Raw genomic sequence first — 22,849 nt, forward strand, 5'->3', positions numbered from 1 at the left:
AACAGCCAACATTATTTCCAATCCAAGGCGACGTAGGCGCGTTATACGAGTGATTATGTAAAGGCAAGCACCTTATACGTGGCAGCGGGATTTCTGGAAGCTGATAGTCCACGATTTCACAGAGGAACTGTGGACTCAAAACATCCAGATCTGTTTAACTTTCTCAGAGTTATGTGATGCAGTAACAGCTCTTGTAGCTCCTGCTGCATCATGAGGGAGCCAGTTCCTACTGACAAACACATAGCCATAACATCATATGACCTAGAAAAGCCAAAAAGTGTTTATTAGTTTTGCGAGATATTGCTTTTTCAAATCATCTGGAATACCCACTCAAGCAAGCAAAAAAAAACAACTTTTGTGATAAATTGGAGGTTTTTCTTTCTAAATTGACACGTTTCCATTAGGCCTACTTTAAATTTCAATTTGCGCAATTTAAGGGTTAATGGAAACCCGCCTTGTGTCGCAGCTCGTAATGAGGCATCTTTTGTTGTCACTCAGGAGATGCATACAAATGTGCCACGGATGAATCTGTCATTGTTTATTGTGTCAAACGCTGTAATCGTCGACATTAATCCTTTCTTCTGCACATTATAACTTAATTGGCACAATATGGACGAATGTTTACGGTCACCAGCAGCACCGTCAACGCTACGATTAGGCAGCTGGTCGTACTGAGGACAGTCACTTAAGAGTCCCTGGAGGAGCCGTCACGGTCGGCTGAGCAGAGCGTCTTACCAGCTTATGAGGGGAGAGTGTGGAGGTCAGCGTGATGCAAAGATACTAATGCAACAGTACGTTACAAAGAAAAGTTGGCATGAATTATTGATGTCAACATCTGACGTCTGCAGAGTTCCTGGAGTTACAGAGTCGGAGCGTTTGTTAACTTTGATTGGCCGCGACGGCGATAAATGACAGGTGCCCAGAGAGGAAATGCATTCACTTCTTTTATTATTCATAAGATGGGATATTTTTTACATCTTATGCACAGCAGATACAAAGACAAACATGTTTCTAAACCACAAACTAAATTCCTCCATTGCTCTAATCCTGCTTCCCATTTCAAAATGGCGCCCCAGAAATAAACAACCCTTCACGTTTGTAGTCCAGTTTCACATTCTGAAAAGATCGTTTTACAGCAATCTCATTTTAGCAGAATGGCACGAGCCACGTTCAGAATACTTCCTCTTTTATTTGACAGATACCCATTTCCCCTTTAAACAAATTGCACTTTTTTCTTCTTTAAAACTACATCAACAGGATTATAGGATCAAAAAGTAACACCAAAAACACAAGAGACGACTAAACATCCAACTTATACAGGTTCATTATTTTAGTTGCACAAAAAATGCATAAATATACATTACGCAAAAAAAGTACAAAAATATTTGTACTTTGCTTTTGCTGAAATAATGACAGACACTGATATGATCATAGGGACTGGGGTTGTCATCGAACGTAGGGATGCATTCACAAGGTCCATGCGAGATAAGCCATTTACACAACAGCCTAGCTTTCACAGAGGTAAGACCAAGGTTCTACAGGAAAAACAAAACATGTCGCTGTCTAGGCCGAAAAGGTAAAGAGGCAACACAAACACTAAGAAAATTAGGATACACAGAACTCTGCGTTCTAAGTTCATGCCAAAAAGACTAACATGCAATGACTCTTCTAAACCTCCCGGAGCCGCGGTAACTCCACAGAAGGACTAGCTTAACAACGGTTTCTTCAATGAGTCGAATTTCCTCAGCAGTTATCATCCATGGAGTTTGACTAGGCTTTGCATGAGGTTTGTTTTTTTTTTTGTTGTTTTTTTTTGAAGTGCTAAGATGGTACCGCAACAGTTGCCAAGGATAAGCTCAGATTGTCGACAGCAAGATGGTTTCAACTCAGACTCCCCCCAGAGACAATCGGGAGGAGATATAAATACTGTTTGTTTATAATAATGCACATTTGTCCATTAAATAAACCTGATTAAATTAATGAAGCGCCTGGCAAACCTCACTTCAGCTGGACAAAGGTGTGGTTTCCAGAGGCCTGGAGGAGACAGAGAGAACAAGAGTTAGTCCAAACAAAAAAAAAAACAAAAAAAGAAAGCTGGTCTTAGTCTAGAGTCTGTCAAAATATTTAAAAAAGACCAAAAACAACAATGTCTTAGTCTGTCTTACAATACTTTGACTATGCAAAAGTGGCGTTCAGCCCTGAGTTGATTTGTTTCAAATTACGTAAAATAAATAAATCAATCATATATTTCATATATATAGTTTTACAAAAAAATAAATTACAAGAAGGCCAATTTATTCCTAAAAACTTAAAGTAAATATTGTGTTTGTTGGGGACTATTTTCCGCTGCGGATTAATACACATTCGGTGTGCTGTTTCATGGCAGCAGGTGGGTCAACGTGCAATCAACTCAAAGTACAGAGCCCAGAAAAGACAATTCGTAACTTGATAAGATATATCAAATTGTAAGAAATGAGATTTTAGAAAAAATATATTTTTAAAAAAGCTAGAGGAAAATGTCCAGGGAACTATATTTGTAATTCTTATAATTAAATATTTGAAATTATTTTACAGAATTATTAGAATTTTTAAGCAGTTTTTTAAATTTATGGTTGTTGCTGTTTTGTTTAAGTTAAGCTTTTTATTTTGTTTGGGTGTTTTTTGGTGCTAAATTTCAGGTAATTTTCCTGTACTTTGTACTAATTTCTTGCGGTTCTTTTTGCGTCATTTCTTCTAAAGTTGCTCATTGTCTTGTTTTAAACAGAAATCAAGTCAATTTTCCCAATTTTTAAAGGCTTAGGTGTATAATCATGCTATATTTTGAAAAATTCATATCTTTGGCAGGAACAAATGCGTTTGACACACATGGGTTTTGTATTTGTTGGAAAAAAAAAAATCTAAAATATCACCAATCTCATATTTTAAGACCCAATCAACAGATGTTGTAGTTTACAGACAAACATTGTGTTATTTTGCAGGTTTCATTTTGCACGATATCAGTTTAGCAGTTAGAATATGGTGGGTGGGGGGTTGAAACGCTATTTTTAAAAGAAACAAAACACTGTTGTGCCAAAGGTTACTCACTAAAAATCTAACAAAACTGCCGGGATTTCCATCCAGGCTGGGAAGTCTCAGAGGGAGTAGGGTACCAACGCATCTGAAGAAACACAAACACAGTCATGTACAGCAGACCAGAACCAGGCCTCAGTGCTTCAGTCCTGCAGAATTCATCAATTAACACACTTTTGTGGAGCAGGTTTAGGCGGACTGTCCCTTTAAGCCGTGGTCACCGGAGCCACGGGAATGTGGGTCACGTAGCTGCTCATTGAGGACAATAGTCCTCGAGTAATTAACAGGCATGGAAATGTGGAGCGCTGAACCTCTCCATGTGTTAAACGTTTCCAAAGGGTGGGGGAGCTGGTACCTTTCCATACCTGAGACCAGAACCTGCGGCAGAACGAGGCCTCACATTTCTACACGCAGGCCAGAGGACGCAGTGCTTAAAGGGACAGTTCACCTCAAAATCAGTCCAGATAGTTTTGGAGTGAATTGTCAAGTGTTGGAGATATCAGCCGGAGAGATGTCTCTTCTCTCCAGCAGCAATGTCTCCTTCCAGAAATCATGATCCGCTTACTCAAGATAATCCACAGACCCTGACGTGAGCAGTTTCAAGTAGGAACTATTTCTTTCTACTGAAATACATCCACCAAACCGTGGGTGGATTATGAGACAATGGGCCCCTGGACAGACACACAAAGGCCCCACCGCCTCCACTGCACAGGGGAAAGACAGACTGTGTGGTGGTTTTACTGTTTTGTTGTTTTGCATCTCTTTGTAGTTCTGCGTCTTTTTGAGGTTTTGTGTCTCTGTAGTAATTTTTGTGGTTTTTGTTTTTGTTTCTTTTGTGTCTCCTTGAGGTCATTTTGTATCTTTGTAGTCAATTTGTGTCTTATGTGGTTGTTTTCTGTATTGTAGAGGTCCTTTTGTATCTTTTTAGTCACTTTGTGTCTCCTTGTGGTTGTTTTGGGTCAACTCATGGCCATTTTGTGTCTCTGAAGTCATTTAGTTTCTCTTTGTGGTCATTTTTTAAAATCTTTTTTCAGTTCTTTTGCATCTCCTTGTGGTCTTTTTCTGTCTCTTTGTGGTTGCTTTGTGTCCCTTACTGGTCGTTATGTAATAGTTGAGTGACATATCGCAGGTGAAGGGGTCCCTGGGCCTGTTCAGTAATCCATCCATGCACCAACCGCATCACAGCACAGAAGGAAGCGTGCATCTCCGAGCAGCGCTGAGCCAGCCAACGTTACAGCTCAGTCGAGGACGCATTAATGTTTACGTGTTCGTGTCCCTCTCGTCCATGAGTAGATGCACACTTCCTTATGCGTTGACGGCGTATGTAGATATAAAATAGTTCCTACATGAAACTGCTCACGGGGAACCAGGTCATGATTTCTGCAGAGAGACACTGCTGTTGAGTTTCTCCAAATGTATTTTTTGGCACTTTGAGCACCACAAGCCGACGGTTGATATCTCCAACACCACAGCTGGCCAACAACGCCGCCAGAGGTTGACATTTGATTGAATTTTGGTTGTGACGATTCGTCAAATGCCAGCATCAGTTTGAAACAGAATACTGACGACGGATGGCGATATTTTGTGGGTTTTAAGTTGTGTTATTAAATAACCAAAATCCAAGGTTTTTCCAATGTTTCAATGTCAGCTTGACGCACATTTAGTCGTGAGTTATGGAGAACGAAACCCAATTTCCTGCAAACGTCATAATGTTACACCCATACAACATGAAATTTAACACCGTTAGACATTAAAAACATCGTCAATTCAGCCAAAATTGAACATCTGTCCAACATACAAGTCTTTCTGACATCATGTTGACGTGCTGTTACTCTGCAACTCAAACCAAAACAATCTTGACCGATAAAAATCATTACAGTTTATAGGAAAAACATTTTAGGGTGAACTGTCCCTTTAATAAGCTCAGGAGTTTTTTTAACAGCTGTTTTAAGAGACATTTGATGTTGCTCTGCTTTGTCACAGTCAAACTAACGAGACCGGGAGTCAGTGGGAAGAGAACTCGGGGCATTTTAGGGATCTTTCATCGGATTTCAATTAAAAAGGCTTTCCCCCCTTTGTGTGGCTACACAGGCAGCTTATGTTCCAACAGGAACGTGGACAGTAAGTTGGCACCTCCAGAGAAGGCCATCAGGTCCGACAATTTCTCCAAGCAAATACCTCACATTCCTCCGCCTCTTACGCCCGACAAAATGGCCTATGTAATAGCTGCCTACTTCGCAGTGCAGCACTCCCCTGTGCTCCTCCACTGCAGCAGGAAGTTAGATCACTATGAACTTTAAATGACCCAACGAGGGAAATATTTTCCATTGCTATTGTTACCAGAAGCCTTGCCCACTGCTTTGTAGTTAGCGGCAGCATTGCTGTAGCATTTAGACTGCAGTTAGCTTAAAATGTAAACCGTCATTTCTAAAGAGCGCAGATCACATCAAAGAACGAAATACGTTTTAAACTAATTTATGACTCAGACACTAACATTAGTCAAATGTTATAGCAAATCCTTATTTAAAGGGTAACTTCAATATTTTTCAACCCTGACCCCATTTTTCATGTTTTTGTGCTCAAATGACTAATGTGAACAACAATTTTGAAAGTGGTTCAGTATTGAGTGACGAGGCTGCAGCTGCTAAACAGTGTACAATGTAAAAAAATAATAATAAAAAAAAAAAACAATCACCTTAAGCCCAATTGTGCACCGTCAATTTAAGCACAATTAAAGTGCTTTTTTGGTCACTGACAGTTTTTTGTTTGGTTTGATTTTACAGAAATAGACAGATAACAGTTCATTATACAATTGTGCCCACTTTCCCACTATGTCAGAAATTAAAATAAATAAATAAATAAATAATAAAAACAACAACAACAAAAACAGCCATTTATAGAGAGACAAAAAACTAAATAATGAAAAGGGGAAAAAAAAAATTCAAAGATTTGCATGATGACATGACAGATTGTTATTCTAAAAAACTGAAAACATTATGGAAAGGATCCCAACAGAGGTCGAGATTTTCTTTGAAGAGTATGATCCTTTTTGTTTAATCAGAAAATGCCCCAAAATCATCATCATCGCCAAACCCACCAGACTCATTGTCTTTTGTTTGTTTTTGTTCTTTTTTTTTTTAAGTTTAAGTATGTATTATATGTTCATTATTGTTGATGCTTTCTTTCTTTTATCCAATATCTAATATCATCTCTTCGTTGACTTTGTATTTGGTTATACTGTATGTATGCACTGAAGTGAAGAAAGGGTTAAAAATATCAGGGTTGCACACTGAATCCGAGAATTTTGTCCGTCATTAAATTTTCCGATCAGATTTGTTTTTCTACATTTTTCGCATCCGTCAGTAGCTTTTTGAGTTGTTTGACCGAGAAACAATGAAGAAAATGTGTCACAGGAAACATCAGTGACAGCAGAAGAACGCAGCGCACAATATCGTTTTTTATAGGTCAGATATCAATATTTTGGTGTACGAGGACAGCACACAGAGAAAGCGAAAACGTGGGAACGGGGAGCAAATGTTTCATTACATTGTCTCGTTTTGCTTATTTCCGCAACCAATAGATAAATCGAGTCTTTTCGCTGGTTAAATAAAGGATATATATAACAAAATGTATCCGACTCAGCGTGTGAGGTTTCTCTGCGTAACGTTTTATTTGGGGGCTGGCCGATAAATAAAAGCATTAAAAAAAAAAAAATCAGACTTAACTCTGTGAACTAAGTTTATTTCAACTGAGTAAGAGCTAGTTGGAACGGTGGAAATACAAAACCAAGACGGCTTTTTGATTTGTTCATGTCGACTTTAAATGACGTGTGTTTTAAGACGCTAAATAATCATTTATTTAAACAGAGTCTGGTTAGTTTCGGGGCTGTTTCTGGTTAAACATAAGGGTCTTACTCATTAACAAAGATTTGTATCTCTGTAGGGAACCTCTCCATGTTGTTGTCAGGCCCAGGAAGATGTGAAACTAAAAATAAAAAGGTTTGCATCAATCTTTTTGAGTTTTGACCATTTCTAATGAAATCACGAGTACACTACACTGAGTTGGGGGACTTTTTTTTCTAAAATCAAAGGCATTTTTAGGTAGCGATTAATAACTGATTGTATCAACACAAGTTTTAATAAAGAAAACATCCTTTGTGTTGTAGTTTTTTTTGGCCTACAGCTCCCTAAAACCGCGTCTTCACTGTCCCAATTTGTCCAGGCATGTTAACTGGTCGGGGGAGGGGTTTTAAAATCCTGATCTGAAGGTGGAGAAAAGTCAAATTATAAATCCAATTTCATTATGTTACTCCATCAGGAATTTTATTTTAAATCAAGTGAGTTCAAATAAAATGAAGTTGATGTAATTATCAGCATTATTATGTCAACACAACTCATCTAAATTTTGTTTGCAACTTAAAAGGTTTTATCTAAAGGAATAAAAAAGAATATTTATCCTGCAAACATGCATTTAATTAGGCGGTATTAACAGGTCTGCTGGATTACTTTTGAAAGAGTATACACACTAAAATTACTGTTTATTTAAATGGAGTCTGGTTAGTTGTCTGGGCTTTTTCTGGTTAAACAAAAAGATTTTACTCCTTTCCATAATGTTGTCAGACACTTAGAACAACCTGAGCCTGTCTGTGGCAAAAACAGCACTTTCAGTGGATGTAAATTGACTGTGCATTATTACATTGAGGGGTTAAATTGTGAGAAAAAAATAAAATGAAGTTCCCCTTTAAAGTGCAGCTATTGTTTAAAGGCACACCGAGCACTAAGTCTGAGCTGGGATTGACCATTGTCTTAATAATAATAATAATAATAATAATAATAATAATAATAATATGGATTTATATAGCGCTTTTCAGGAAATCAAAGTTTCTTAAGCCCTTTAAATGATTTTTCAGAAGTGTTTTTCTGTGCTGCAGACCAAAACGAGTATTTTATTAGAGCACTTTTTATCATCCAGCACACAGATGGGTCTGTGATGCACGGAGCTCCATTAAAGGAAAAATTTATGATTCCATGTTTGATCCACAAAAAAGGAAGCCAAAAACATCCAGATGACGACCACAAAGAGGGATTTGAAGCATTGTACCGCTACACTACATCAAAGAATGTAAACATCACTTCTTCTGACGGCAAAGCAGCAGTAAAGATATTTTCCATTTCAAAATGACAAATCCTTTTATTACAGTATAACTCAAGAGTTTTAATAGAACTAAAACCTGTTTCACAACATTAAGACTGACCACATCTGCAGCCGACAGCAAGTTGCAGACGAAGAGTGAAGCGTTTGAGGGTCAAAATGCTAAATTTCCTGCATCCTGTTGAGTTTTTAATGCGGCAGTTTGTTCCTTTTCTGCATCGATTCATACTGTAAATGACTTCTATGTTTTTACTTTTGGTGGACAAATGCAGATGTTCTTAATTTTAAAGGGGCACATGCTCCTGCATCCCCTCTGAAATCTACACTTATGTTCCAGACAGGGTTGCAACATTATGGGATTTTCACGGTACGATAACTGTCTAAAAAAATGTTTGCGGCTTGACGGTATCACAGTATTATTATATGTCAAAGACGCTTAAAGTACTGAAACAGAGTTTTTTTGCCTTATTTTTTAACAAATTGTTTTTGCCATAATTGAAATGTGAAGCAATTTATTTTAAGCCAAGTATGAAATTAAAATAACTAAAATTAGGGTAAGATTCTCTATCCAGTTGCACTTGTTTTTAGATAATTAATGGTTATAATACTGTGTTTCCATTTGAAACCAGTACACTGCTGCAGATCTAGTTGCAGATTTGATATCTGGGTTGATCCAGCAACAGAAGCTTTGTGCAGTTATTGTAATACCTCAGAGGACCACCGGGACGGTTTCAAGAATCTGAACCTCCGCTTTTAAAACTGAATCATGTTTTAACATTTGAAATTGCAGCGTTGCATTTTAAGTTAATTTGCGATTCTACCCGGGTGCAGGCATTAATATTGTGTCTCTAAAAGCTCTGAGTGCTGTCAGAGCTGAATGTAAACTACTTAAAAAGAATAAAAAGAAAAGAGAAACACACACCGGTTGGTCCCTCACCTGGGCGTGGAGGGCTGCAGCAGCGGCAGCGGCCGCCGGGTAAGTGAAGGCTGCGTGAGGGAGGCCTGGGGTCAGCTCCGTGGTGTACAGGGGGTAAGGAGTCCACGCATCCGGAGATGCTGGGATCAGTGCTGCCCCCGTCAGATCATCTGGGGAAGTACATGGCGGGAGGAAACACAAAGCTGACTGACCTGAACATAAAATACGTGCTAACATGTAAGCAATCAGTACAGAAGAAAATGTGACGTCAAAACTGCAAAAAAGAGGTTTCCTAATTGCTTTGTGTCGTCATAATGTGGCGTAAAGTTTTAAAACTGATGAATCTTACTGCAGAAATGCCTTTAATTATCACTTATAAATAACTTTTACGCCCCTAAATGTGCAGTCAGACCAGATTTCGCTTCCTACTCATTTCTATTCCAAACCGACGGGGACGCACTCACTTCTTGTTGAGAATTGATCATGTTTTCTGCTTTCACACTGAAAACAAAGTTCAGTCAGTCCGAGAGCAGGCAGAGCTGCTCCAAATATAGAAATTCATGGTTCCTAATGTCATAAAATTCCAGGAGATGTTATGAAATTTAAAAAAAAAATTCCAGGTCTGAAAATGGTTTGGAGAAGGTTTTGAAAAAGTTTGGAGAACATGTTTATAACATGTTCATTGAAATCTTAAAATATGTCAGATGTTCAACAAAATACATTCTTGCATTTCTTATTTAACATCTACTGCTGCGCTGCGTGACGGCTGAAACGTCACTATTATCACGCGTGCGTATTGGCGCAGCTAACTGGTGATGGGAATTTCTAAAATGTAAGTAAATACAACGAGCGTTAGCAGTTTGCTTATCTGCAGATGCCTTGAAGTGCTTATTTAATAATGTCATGCCTTCGAACGACAAACAGTTGAACGGCCACTCAGAAGTCTGCCAAAGGTATCGTAATCTGGCACGAGGCCAGATTACGATACCCTTCTGCCAACGCGACAAGCAACGGTAAAACTGAGAAACAACTTCATCCAACGCTGAACTAATCCATGACCACATCAAAAAATCTGCTACTGGCTGGAGAGACGGTGGCACATCGATCACATTATTCGCACAGATCTTGTGCAGCGCTACATATGCAAAATTTTGTTAAAAAGTGTGCGTACCTCTCCATATTTGGAATTAAACTGAAATTGCTTGTTGAGAGAAGAGCAGGCCGTCTTGAATATACATTTGTAAAAATGAGTGGAAATTCTGGTAATTATATTCTCGTTTTAAAACTGCCAGGTGAAGTTACAAGCAGCAAAAGATGCTGTTTGGCTGCAGTGAGTGTGAGGACACAGAGATATTAACCCTTTAACACCTGGATCAACATCGATTTGCTTGTGCTGCATTGAGACACCTTTCACGAGCATTTGAACCTCTGACACCTGAAGAAAAGTGACTGAGATTTCTGTCAAAAACAAGTCAAGAAACATAGTGAGCAATCAAGTAATGTCCTGCAAACTGCGAAAAATAAATAAAATAGAAAAATTAGACAAGAAATCAATCTGAAAATTAGTCGGGGTGTATTATTAGATATTAACAACAAAATGGGGGGAAACTATATTTATAATTCCCCATTAAATTTAAAATTACATCATAAAAAAAAGATTTTTTGCACTTTTTCAGGGTAATTTTCTTGTTATTTGTGTCGGTGGCGTCATGGGTGGTGGGCAATGCAAAAAATGTGCAACTACAGCCTATATGTCGCACCACAGTCCGAAGACCAGCGAAAATCAGCTGCATGACGCGTTTCACCGGGAGGGGAGCAGAGAGATCGAGGCTGGTTAGATGGAGGGAAGTTTACCAAAGTTCATCTACACATAATACCCACGTTGTTGTGCTACAAAGCTGGATGAAAATAAAGATAAAGATCCCTTTAACCCTTTGAAATCTAAGCGAATTGGCTTGATTTTTTAGTTTTATTTTTTTCCTTAATTTAACTTAAATGGCCCCAAAATTAACGAGTTATAAGTAAAAAGCAACAAAAAGTAACTTTGGTAACAAAGAAATTACCTGAAATAAGCCAAAAAGAAGATTTAAAAATAAACAAATCAGTAAATAACAAAAAAACAAAAAAAAAAAGATAATAAGCAAAAAAAATTAAAATACGTATGTATATTTTCAAAGAAAATTACCTGGAAAGAAAGGATGAAAAAAAATCAAATAATAAATGCAATCATATTCTGTAACATATATTTAAAGATATATTTTGTACTCTACAGGTCTTTCAGTATTTTGGAAAATGTTCTTATTTCTTCTGAGTGACATTTCTTGCTAACTTGCTCTTTTACAATATTTTCAGAAAAATCCATCCAGTTTTTTCAGGCTTCAGAGGTTTAAAAACTTGTGAAAGCTTTGTGAACACACAAAAAATAATATCAGTCCAGGTTTCAAAGAGTTCATAAAATGTGTCATTTACAACTTTGTGAACTGCTGTTTCGCTGCAGTTCGTTTGCAACCCGACTTCACTGTCTCCTGTCTTCTCCAGCTTTTTTCCCACATCACGAGTGATTTGAGAAATCTGGTCTGAATGCAACTTAAGGCCGTCATCGACCATCACCTGTCCAAAACTAGAATCCAGTATTTTTAGGCAGAGAGAGCTGCTGACTAAACCCTGTGAGAGTGGAATAATCCAGCTGAACAGAAGCAAAGCGGCTGTCTGAAGAGTCGAGATGACGCATGCATGTGGAGGTGAGTTAGTCCTGATTTTGTTAGATACAGTTTTTAAGCCCATTTCTCTTTAATACCACAATAACCTTACACAGATTTTTTTTTTTTTTTTTAAAGGGTAACATGGGCAATCGAGTACTGGCGTTGCCAAGGTGAGAGTGGATGAGAGAGCCTAGAGTGGTGCAGCCGTACAACTTACATGGGTCCCGTGCAATGAAGTGTGCTCCTAGAGCAGGGTGGATATTTGTGGGGTTCGGTGTGGCCATCAGCTTACTCTTTGCCATCTTCGTGTTGGCTTTAGCAAACTCTAAGCGCAGGGTCTGAGGGCTTTCGGGGTCAAAACGGATACCCTGGGGGGAGAGACGGAGGAGGGGAGGAGGAGGAGGAGGAGGAGGGGAGGGGACAGAGTATCGTAAGGGAGGTGGGCTGAGTTTGAGGGGCTGAAGCTCAGTCGTCTTGCGTGGCCTCGTTTCCTAAAGCCGTGTTTCAATACTCGGGATGCATCCTTCAAAACTGCTCATGAAAAGGTCAAAATAATGAAGGATGCACTCTGGAAATATTTAAAACACGCTTACATCTCTTTTTCCTCCAGACGATAAATTAAGGAGCCGGGAGGAGAAGGAGACGAGGAAAAGCGCCGAGACTTTAACTTCCTTTGAGGTGGTTGAACCCTGCTTGTGTTCTTGTGCCCTAAGCGTTGTGCCCACATGCAGGTGAGTAGTATTTTGGTGTGTGTGTGTGTCTGTGTGTGTGACTGCTGGTGTGTCTAAGAGGTGATGCTCGTAAGGAAGGCTATAGGCTATGAGAGAGAAGTGTTAGATACTGCCAGATACGTGGGGCTACTGGGTGACAAAATAAGAGGTTACACTACTGAAGATGTGTCCAGGTTTCACTACACATGTGGCTAGAGAACAAAGTATTACAGTAAAGCGGTGATATGCAAAATGAGGAAAGCTAAACCAGACTAAGAAGGGATGTGTATCAAGGTCAAAGTAAACTACCGTAAGGCTACGGGATTCTGGCCTCTTTCCAAAAATGGCCCTGCCATTGAATTATAAAAGACAAAATGGGTTGACTTTGAGAGATTTTATGGGAAAGAAGATTTTTTTTTTTTATAGCTCCCAATCATTTTAAGGTTTCAGCAGCAGGTTAGAACAAAAATAAAAATGACAACATATTTAAAGGATTTTTTTTAAAAAAAGGGGGGAAATCAACAAAGAAGAAATCAATAAAAACGAAGCAATGCTTACATTTAGAGCATTTTTCGCAGCTTCAGCTCCAGAGCGACTGTCAAAGGTTACAAACCCGACAGGCTGGAAGGCAAAAGGGAAGAAACACTGTGATAACCAACGCAGGACCATCCCAACATGCAACAACACGCATTCTTGTCAATTATCACATTGATTATTAATAAATATCTTGACATAATAATAAATAAAATCTGTGTCAAACAAATAAGCAAGCAAAGAGAACAATGTGTCTTTTTTCTTTAAAAAAGGTCCAGTGTGTACGATTTAAGGGGAATTAGTGGCAGATTGCAACTAAATGAAACTTCTCCCAGTTAGAATTTGATCAGTGTTTATTGTTCAGGTTTTCACCAGGAGCCGAATTATCCGCAGGTCTCGTCCTATTCAAACCAAACAGACCATGTGATTAAAATAAGTAAAAAATACTGAATAAAACAATGTCAGGTTAAAAATTGTTGTATTTCCTATGCTGTTTGGGATGCTGTTTCAAGGGAGGCTGAGGATTCACTCTTTGGCCCCACAGGAGCCTCGAGGTGAGACACACGTGCATGAAGCTACAGCTGTGATGTCGGAGGGTTACAGCAGACACTAGCAATAAAGGGATGGTGTCCACTCAGCTGCTCTATTTTATAAAAAATTAAGAACATTTTCATATAGAAAGCATTTATTTATGGTCTTAAATTAAGGCTTTTTTGTGATTCTCACCCATATCTTTCTAAATATATTCTGACCCACGGTCAACTGTGGACACCTCAGTGAAACGATTTTACTGCTAATGTGTGGTCACCTTTTCTTAATAATTTAAGATCCAGACATTCAGGAGGTTTTTATCAGGAGCCGAACTATCTGCAGAGGTCTCTTTCTCTCCACAACAAACAGAGCAGGTGATTTAAACCAGAAAAAACACTGAATAAAGCAGTTTAATTATAAATATTTGTGTTTCTTCTATGCTGTTTGGCTTGTAGGAGACGGAGCCACTGGGCAGTTTGGTCAGTGATTTTAGGAGATGCAAAAATGCACCTTTCATGGCGGTATGTTACGCCACCAGACAATAACATCTTGAAACACAGCCGGTAACATCGAATATAAGGAGCTGGAAAGACCTTAAAGGGCGGGCAGGCACAACAAACCCTGGACTTTAATGCAGGAGCCTGCTGGTCGCTGCCCATTGACTGTTGAGCCAAACCATGGTGTTTTTTCCTAAACCTGAGCACGTGCTTGTGTTGCAACAAGGGGAAAAAAAACGTAAATACACAGTGTTTTATCGACGCAAATTTAATTTGAAAACTATTGTATGCATGCATGTGCATTTCCTGTGAAAACAGAAGTGCATTTTGAAAAGACACAATGCATGTAACTGCTGTAATTTAAGACGTCCTGAAGGCCAACAACAGATACTGAGCGCCTCATATATGTAGGCTATATTTAATATGTTACACGTTGTATATATTCTTATTTTCTTACTTATGTATATCTTTATTGTTCACTGCTGTAACTTTGCACACATATTTATTTTTATACACTACATTGTAGCATAAGTCAGTTTTATATTTTACACACTCAGCACATTATCCATATAATTTATAAATTCCCAATTGCTAACTGTCTCTTACATTTACATTTTTACACACTTACATACTCTGCATACTATACATACTTTATTTTTAAATATCTAAATATCTACACACTGTTAATTATTTACTCTTGTTGTATTTCTATTTTTATATACTTGTGCTTGTACTTATTTTTACATGCAATAATTTTCTTTGCTGGCATCAGAGCAACTGTAACAAACCACATTTTCCCCACAGGAACCCAAAAAGTATTTCTGATTCTGATATGTAGAGGTTAAAGTTCACTGACCAAGCCGCAATATTTGACGAGTTGGGATCTGAATGTGTTTTCCAACTATGGTGGCCTACGCGAAAACATGAATGTCCCCATCTAGAGTCAGAGTCTGATTTGTCCGTTTTGGGCTACCGTAGAAACATGGTGGTGCAACATGGCGATCTCCCTCCATGAGGACCCACTTAGGTAAATATAAACAGCTCATTTTAAGGTTAAAAAACAGGACCATTCTTATCTCTAGTTGATTATACACTGAACAAATCATACTTACATTCAATTTCTTCCAAAATAAACCCCTAAATCCCACACAATGGACCTTTAATATCATAAAAAATCCTTTTTTAAACAAATCAGCAAGAAATGAGGACATTTTAGCCTCTTCTTTAGTCAATATTACAGTGACAGAGACTCTGCCTGCACATTTATTTAGTATTTCAGTACATTAAAACAGTTCCTTCCACTGATGGAAGACGTCTCACCTGTTTTGATGTTAACTTAATCAGTGACCCTTCATAACCCTGCGGGGGAAAAAAGATAGCCAATTATCCACCCTGGAGTCACATGCAGGAAGTCAGCCGTGAAGGCCTCTCCCTATATCGAGAGAAGGCTGCCGGCGTGCACCTTCGGTTAGAGCTCGACAGCCGTCCCATCACTGATCCACTGGACAGTGTTACTTACACTGGTTGTTGTAAAATAAGGTGAAACATGCACATTTTTCACCAAATGCAGATGATTTTAAAGATAAAAACCCCAAAGCTAAAAAATAAGAAAATGAAGACCAGGTTTAGTTTGTAAAAAAAAAAAAATGGGACAAGCACATGTTATCAGATGTTTGAGGGTTTGCTCTCTGCAGGAGTCTAGATTAAGCATGACTTCCAAATAAAACCATTGGTTTGAAACCAGGTTAAAAAACAGCACAGGGGTTGGTTAAAGCAGGAGCAAATTCCTGGGAAATGACGGGGAATTTCGCCTGACCAGAGTATTGATAGATGGGATCTCGCTTGATCCTGATTTACAGCCATGGAAAATTAAACAACTTACACTGGCTGTCATAAATCCTTACCAACAACCCGAACCAGATTTAGCTTTAGTAATTCAGAAGAGAAAAACAAGACGCAGAATACAGTTAATATTAAAGATTTCCCTTAAAAAAAAAGAAAAACTGGATCAAAATAAACTGTCAGAATCAGGCTGAACGCTGTTTGCACACACTGTTTGCCTTCTGCAGAAGCAAAGGGCAGAGAGTGAAGCAGTGTTACAATGCCTTGAGAAAACAAAACATGTCAGTGGTTTCACAATGTCTCAGTGTTACGAGAGGAAATAAAAAAAAAATCTTCCTACACGGTGGGCGAGCTGGGTCACGGAGAGGGTTGGTTGGCCAATCGCGAGGGCTACTCATTTACACATTCCACAAGATCATCCATGTGCGAGGGATACCACTTCCAATTTGGTTAGTTAGGACACGGGGAGGGAGGGGTGTTTATGGAGTCCCGTCAAAAAAAAAAAAAAAAAAAAAGCGCAACAATGATGTGGCCTCATTTCCATATATGCAAATATCTGGACGTCCATTAACAGGGAAGGGGATTGTTTGATAAACTTTGTCCTGTGTGAGCGGCTGTGGTTTAAAAACCTGCTCACTCCTTTACAGCGGCTTCCTCAATAACAAAACGTTTAAACTCTGACAGATCTTCCTCTGTCTGCAGATAATCCTTTTGGAAACTATTTCCACGACTCGTTTTCCAGCAGCTGGCACACAGCAGCTACCTTTGCTTTATTTTTAAGAGGGAAGAAGTCATTTATAAACCTCAAACAACTCGCAACACCGTCTTTCTTTAGAGATTCGTCTTTGTGGTAGCTTACCTTAAAAGGTCTGAAGAGAAGGTAAAGTTCCCGCGGTTTGATATCGACCGGTAGGCCGCTGACAAACAGTGTTCGTACCTGCAAACACAAAACAAAAGTGCATGTGGTCAAGAGACACGTGGAAATATTCGTTCTTTTTATTTGATGTGTTTGAGCAGGATGTGCGATAAGATAAGAGCTGCACAAAAGAGATTTAGAAAGGTTTGGCCCCATCCCAAAATCTCATTCCTCCTTAATAAGTAACACACACATATGGATGGATATTTACAGTGGAGCTGCATGTGCAGGATACTTTATATTCACTGTCAAAGACCCGCAGCATTAAGAAATAAAATGTTAAATTAAAGGACCTTTATGTGAAAAAATAATTGCCATAAACTAAAAGACAACAGAGGGGGGATTGGACAAATAAATTGATCTACAAAAGGGTCATGAGTTAAATGTCCCATTGGTCAGGTGTTCCCAAAATAAAGTGCTGCAAGAAAATCAACCCCTTTAATGAATGGTTCCTAATATTTTTGGCTTGTGACCCCTTAAAAATCCCAAAATGATTGGCCTGTATGTAAAGGTCATCCTTTAGAGTTCTGCACATTGTATTGTAGCATATAAAGCACATATTTTTATATTTCTTTACGTTTTATATTTTTTAAATATTTTACATACTGGTGTGAAAATTGAAGAATAATGCACATATATTTTTTTATTTTTACTTGCTTCTCAATTTCATTTTTCTACTTCTATATTTCACCATCAGAGTGCCTAACGGATCAAAATGTCCTCCCAGGGATCAACAAAGTATTCTGCGCTGTTTTCAGCATTAACAAACCGTAGCAAAATGTTTATTTAAACAGAAACAGTGCGTTGAACGTCCTGTTGTGTGGTTCATAAGGCTTTCATGTGATGGGAAATGATTGCCAAAGCAAATGTAATACATAACCAAAAAATCAACAATATACGGACAATAAGTCAAAATCTACCAGGCATTTATTCATATAAACGTCACTTCTGATTGGGTAGACCTCTGACACACCCACCAAACGAGAGAAAACTGAAACCTGTCACACCAAAATGGTGCACACAGTCTGCACCTGATTCTGTTACCATTTTTTCCTTCATCTGATTCAGATATTTGAACTTCAGTACCGAAAACCCAAAACAACAACAAAAAAAGGCTGTACAGGCCTACGAGTACCAAGCCGACAAGACTGTCATCTTTGACACGCATGGCTCAGGTTAAACCCCAAACCGGTGGGACGTCCCACTGCATGATTCTGTCAGATTGCTGACGTGTCGTTAACGTCTGGTGTTACTCGATTTACTGGAAATCAATAATTCTCCGTCGCTCTAAGAAAAACTTTCAAGTGGCTGCACAGCACAACTCTTTGTGGCTTCTGTTTCAGTGAAGCGAAAAATAATTCATTTCTGGGAAAAGTGCCGTTGTATCCATGTGTGAAACTGTAATATAATTTACACGGATCGCTGCATTGACGAGTATCGCCAATACCAGCATCCAGCATTTTTGGCAATAAGGAGGCTTTTTAGATACTGGAATCAAAACAACTCTATTTTTTAAAAAAATTAATTGCAAAATCTCTGCAGTTTGCACAAATTGTTAGTCAACCAGTAAAGTCTGAAAAACTAAAGCAGAAATGTTTTCCTGCTTGATTTTTAACCATCTGGCAGCCCTCTTATTTATCAAGCGACCCCTTGGCTGGGTCCTAACCACGGGCGGGTTGTGAGAAAATGGGCCCCTGGGCACAGATATGTAAAAGGGCCCCACCACCTCTCCTACACATGAGCAGGACAGAGTTTGTGTGTTTTTGCATCTTTTTTGTTGTCGTTTTGCATCTCTTTGTAGCTGTTACGCTTTTTTTGTTGTGGTTTTTGTATCTCTTTGGGGTATTTTAGAGTCTCTTCCTGTTCCTGTCCTGTTGATTTGAGGCACATTTTGGGGCCCTGAGTGTGTGCCAGGTGGGATCGTGCAGTAATCTTTCCACAGGAATCACTGCTTTAAGCTCTTGTCAGGACACAAAAGAAAGAAAGATGACTCTTAGGATTTAATATTTGTCACATCAACGGCTGACGTTCTCACTCTGATTGGCTGCAGATCATTTTGTAACTTGCATCTCCTCTTTGGACTCATTTTTTAAAACTTCAAACCAAGAATTTATCGTTTTTCACTATTTTAACTTCAAACGTCTTAGATATGCTGGTGCAGGTCTGTATCGTGCCACATAAATGTTTATTCATGTTGCATCGGGAGCTCAGAGAAAAGCTCTCTCATTCTTGCTCTCACATTTTGGTAAAATAATTAACTGATTTGTCTCTGAATGAAACCTGTGATCCTCCAACATGTCAAACGCTAAACAGAGAACATAAGATGCTCTCAATCCTGCTGGGAGCCCCAGGATCCCCTTTAAGGACCCCTGGACCTGCTCTTGACCAGACACTGCGAGGCGATGCTGAGTTCGGAGCGGTGTGGCGGGGGGAATAAACAGTGCGGTGCGAGGCCCATTAGTTCCCAGCCGGTGGGGAGGCCCTCTCAGTACAATGGGGCTGCCAGACGAACAGCAGTGGACAACAGCGCACAGCGTGACACCATTTCCTTCCTCTGACCCGCGGCCCCAACCCTGCCGGCCCTCCGGCATTTTTCAGGTGCCGCACAGCAGCAACTCTCAGCCCTTTACAAGTCAACACATACAGTGAGTGAAGGCCGGCTCAGCTGGACGCAAACTCAGTGGACGTTTTAATTTGTCCGAGTGTATAAACCTGTACCGTTTTTAATAAAATACGAAATGCAACTTTAATATATTTAGGTTAATTTCTATAAGGACTTGACAAGATTCTGTATTTTGATGATTTAACAGGTCTGTAAAAACATGATATTCTGGGATTTTAAGTACATTTCTGACCTGTTTGTTTAGTCTTTGCTGTTATTTATGAGGAGATAAAAAAACACAAAAAGGAAATCAGGTTAAGAAAAGTCAAGTGGCCACACGTGGCTTTGTTGTAAGATAATGGGAACAAAGGAGGACCAACAAAAGGCCCAGCGCTCCCCTCAGTGTCTCTCCATAAGGAGTCATTAAAGAGGAAATATAGCCGGCCACACACAACCCAACACAGCAGTAAAAAAAAAAAAGAAAAAAAATCAAAATGGATCATTATGGAGGGGATTCAATACATCAGGTCAACCTGGTTTATTAATATTTTGATCCCTTTAAAAAAAAAAAAAAAAACCCAAATATTTAGACATACAAATTGCAGATAAGGAGGTCATGTAACAGTTATTTATTTTAGGTTTCAGTTAAATGATGACCTGCAGCCTCTTCGCAAATCACAGGCAGAGATACTGAGATGTGAAACCTGCAGCGTTTGGGTGACGAATCTTATTTTGTTTGGCAACTCGACGCAAAACAAAATGTCACCGCAAGAGACTGCGAATGCTCAGGACGAGTGGAGAAAAAGATATATTTATAGCTAAATAAATGAATATTTGGAAATTCTTATTTGGAGAAGCAATATATTTAATTTTTAAACATGTTTTTTGATTTAACTGATTTTGTATATAAAATTAAGTAATTTTTTAAAATCCTCACAGGTTTGCTTTTTTTGCTCTTTTAAAATGTGTTTTTATTATACATATACATATATATATATATATATATATATATATATATATATATATATATATATATATATATCCAATCCAGACAGGCTTGCTGAACTAATTTGTTTAAAGCAAAAAATGAAGCAATTTTTAAAATATTTTTTAAATTCTTCACAGGCTTGCTGATTTTCCTCTTTTAAAACGTGTATTTTTATTAATTATATATATTTATATATATTTTTATGTCAATCCAGACGGGCTTGCTGATTTTATTTGTTTACAGCCTGTTTTAATGTAAGTATCTTTATTAAAGATTTTTCTTTATCAGTCCAGACAGGCTCAGTGATATTACCAATTTAAAGCCTGTTTTTCAATTACTTAAAAAAATGTATATATAATTTGAATCTAGACAGGCTTGCTGCTCATTTAAAGCATGGTTTTAATATATATTAAATAAATCCATTTGTTTCTTTTCAGTCCAGACTGATTCTACTCAGGTAAAGCATGTTTTGTTTTATTTTTTATATAAATTACAGTTTAAAAATTAAATAGGCCTACACATTTTTTCCAACCCACATTTAATGCTATAAAGTCTCAGCCTTACACCGTTTTTTCAGTAGGTTACATAGTAACCACAATAAAACATTTTCTTTTTGTGGTAATTATTTCACACCTGGTGATGCACATTTTAATCGGTTAAAAAAAAGACATCACTGCAAGACATGAGAATAAAGAAAAGCACGATGAAATTCAATTTTGGAGGATATTTTAAACTACGTGCGAACTTCCACTGGAAGTGGTTTCGCCCCTTTAAATCGCGCCCTCCTGACTTCCTTTTAAACCGCTTCAGAGGAGCGAAAAAGTCAAACTGAAGGAATTTCACCAAACAAACGTGCGTATTTGTGTCCGGAAAAACAGTTTTTTTCGATTGTCATTGAAGGTGAACAGGACTTTGTCAAGAGTCCGGAGTAATAAAACTTTCTGAACTCACCTCCTCCTCGATGGAGACGTTGTTATTGGGCTCTGCGTCCGCTTTCAGGCTCATGTTGGCGGCGGAGGCTTCAGCTGCTGCGGCGGCGGCGCAAAGTATCAAGTTTTTCCTCGTCGAGTGATATTTCCCCAAAGTGCGTCTGAAGCTGGTGTGAAAGTCCTGGTGGCGTTTGAACTTGAGGAGAGAAGATGTGCCGAGGTGAGTTCGTGCGGACGAGGACGGCGAGGAGGACGAGGAGGAGGAAGAGGTATCCGAGGATATCTTACAAGTATTACCGCGAGAGAGAATCATTCATAAAAAGGAGGAAAAGGAAAGAAAAGAAACACAGACACGCGCTAAACTAAAGGTGAGAAGGTGGATAAGGTGCTCCGTGTGTGAGGGTGAAAGATGTGGGGGGAAAGAAGTGCGCGTAAAAACACAGAAAGCCTCTGCGCTCACATCAATGCCCTCAGCTGTGGGACTGTGCGGAGGAAGAACAAGTAAACTTTTCTCATTGGAGCGCGTCTCTCTCTCCTCCTGTCCGTGAGTGAGCCCCCCTCCTCCTCCTCCTCTCTCATCCACCTCCTCCTCCTGCTTTTCAATTAGGTCATCAATTATGTTGGAGTCTGCTGTGAGCCGTAATCAGGCTGCAGATCCGCCTCAGCTGTTGCAGGAAGAGCCGGTCCGGCCCCTCCGCCGCCGCATCACCGTTTCTATGGGACCCGGAGAGCCAATAGTCACTCACCCCCAAAAAAGTGTATGTTGGCCTATAATTAGGATTTATTTTTTTAAATTTATGTTGCTATTTTTGTTGTATTTTTATGTGTTGCGCAATTCCCTTCACCCGCAAAATGAAAGTTAAATTAAATTAAAATACAATTAAATTTAAAAAAGGGGGAAAGCAATGGAAAAGAAAACACGGGGAAAAAATCCAATAATATAATAAATAATCGGATCTTCTACAGTTTCTTTTAATGGGCATAGGTTTTGTTTCAATATCCGAGGGGACACAAATAACATTTTTAGCATCACACTTTCTTTCCTGGATTCTGACTTTTTATGCACCTTTTTTTTCTTTTTCTGCCCCAATTTATGATGTAAATGTCTTATAAGTCTGATTAAAGTCTTTAAGAATTTAATACAACATGTGAAATTTAATCAATTAATCCATAGGCTATGAAATCCTGACAAAATATATGCAATATGTTACTGAGCTTGATTGAGAAAAACACACATTTACTATTGTTTTAAATAAATTTAAATTTTTATGTTTATATTTGTTCAAATAATGATTCATCGATTAACAAAAAAACGTGCCTACAGTTTGCAACCCAATCCTCTACTTTTTTCCTCTAAATCTACACGTGTGTGTTTAAGAGAGAGATATTTTCTCAAGTATAAAGGCAAAGCTTTTACAACACAAATTCAGATATCTGGTAAATATATTGTGTTACTAAACAT

At 38.6% G+C, this 22,849-nt stretch overlaps 1 protein-coding gene across 4 annotated transcripts; it reads right to left on the bottom strand.

The window, feature by feature from the left end:
- Window positions 1-931: 931 nt before the first annotated feature.
- LOC121946029 (RNA-binding protein, mRNA-processing factor 2a) lies at window positions 932-21,987 on the bottom strand. Of its 4 annotated transcripts, none has more exons than XM_088087235.1 (8): window positions 21,410-21,986; window positions 16,812-16,889; window positions 15,431-15,469; window positions 13,107-13,169; window positions 12,056-12,206; window positions 9,143-9,306; window positions 3,085-3,157; window positions 932-2,034 (listed from the first exon to the last, which is right to left on the bottom strand). In XM_088087235.1, the coding sequence occupies exons 1-7, from the start codon at window positions 21,698-21,700 to the stop codon at window positions 3,092-3,094; spliced, it is 852 nt and encodes a 283-aa protein (XP_087943361.1). In that variant the 5' UTR covers window positions 21,701-21,986; the 3' UTR covers window positions 932-2,034; window positions 3,085-3,091. The 4 variants fall into 4 exon arrangements, with proteins under 4 accessions (XP_087943361.1, XP_087943404.1, XP_087943430.1 ...); XM_088087278.1 differs by having other exon boundaries at window positions 9,158-9,306; window positions 21,410-21,983; XM_088087304.1 differs by lacking the exon at window positions 3,085-3,157 and having other exon boundaries at window positions 21,410-21,987.
- Window positions 21,988-22,849: the final 862 nt, after the last annotated feature.

The sequence above is a fragment of the Plectropomus leopardus genome, chromosome 1 (assembly GCF_026936395.1).
Source record: "Plectropomus leopardus strain MGB_pleo_1.0 chromosome 1, ASM2693639v1, whole genome shotgun sequence".
Taxonomy (NCBI): Eukaryota; Metazoa; Chordata; class Actinopteri; order Perciformes; family Serranidae; genus Plectropomus; species Plectropomus leopardus.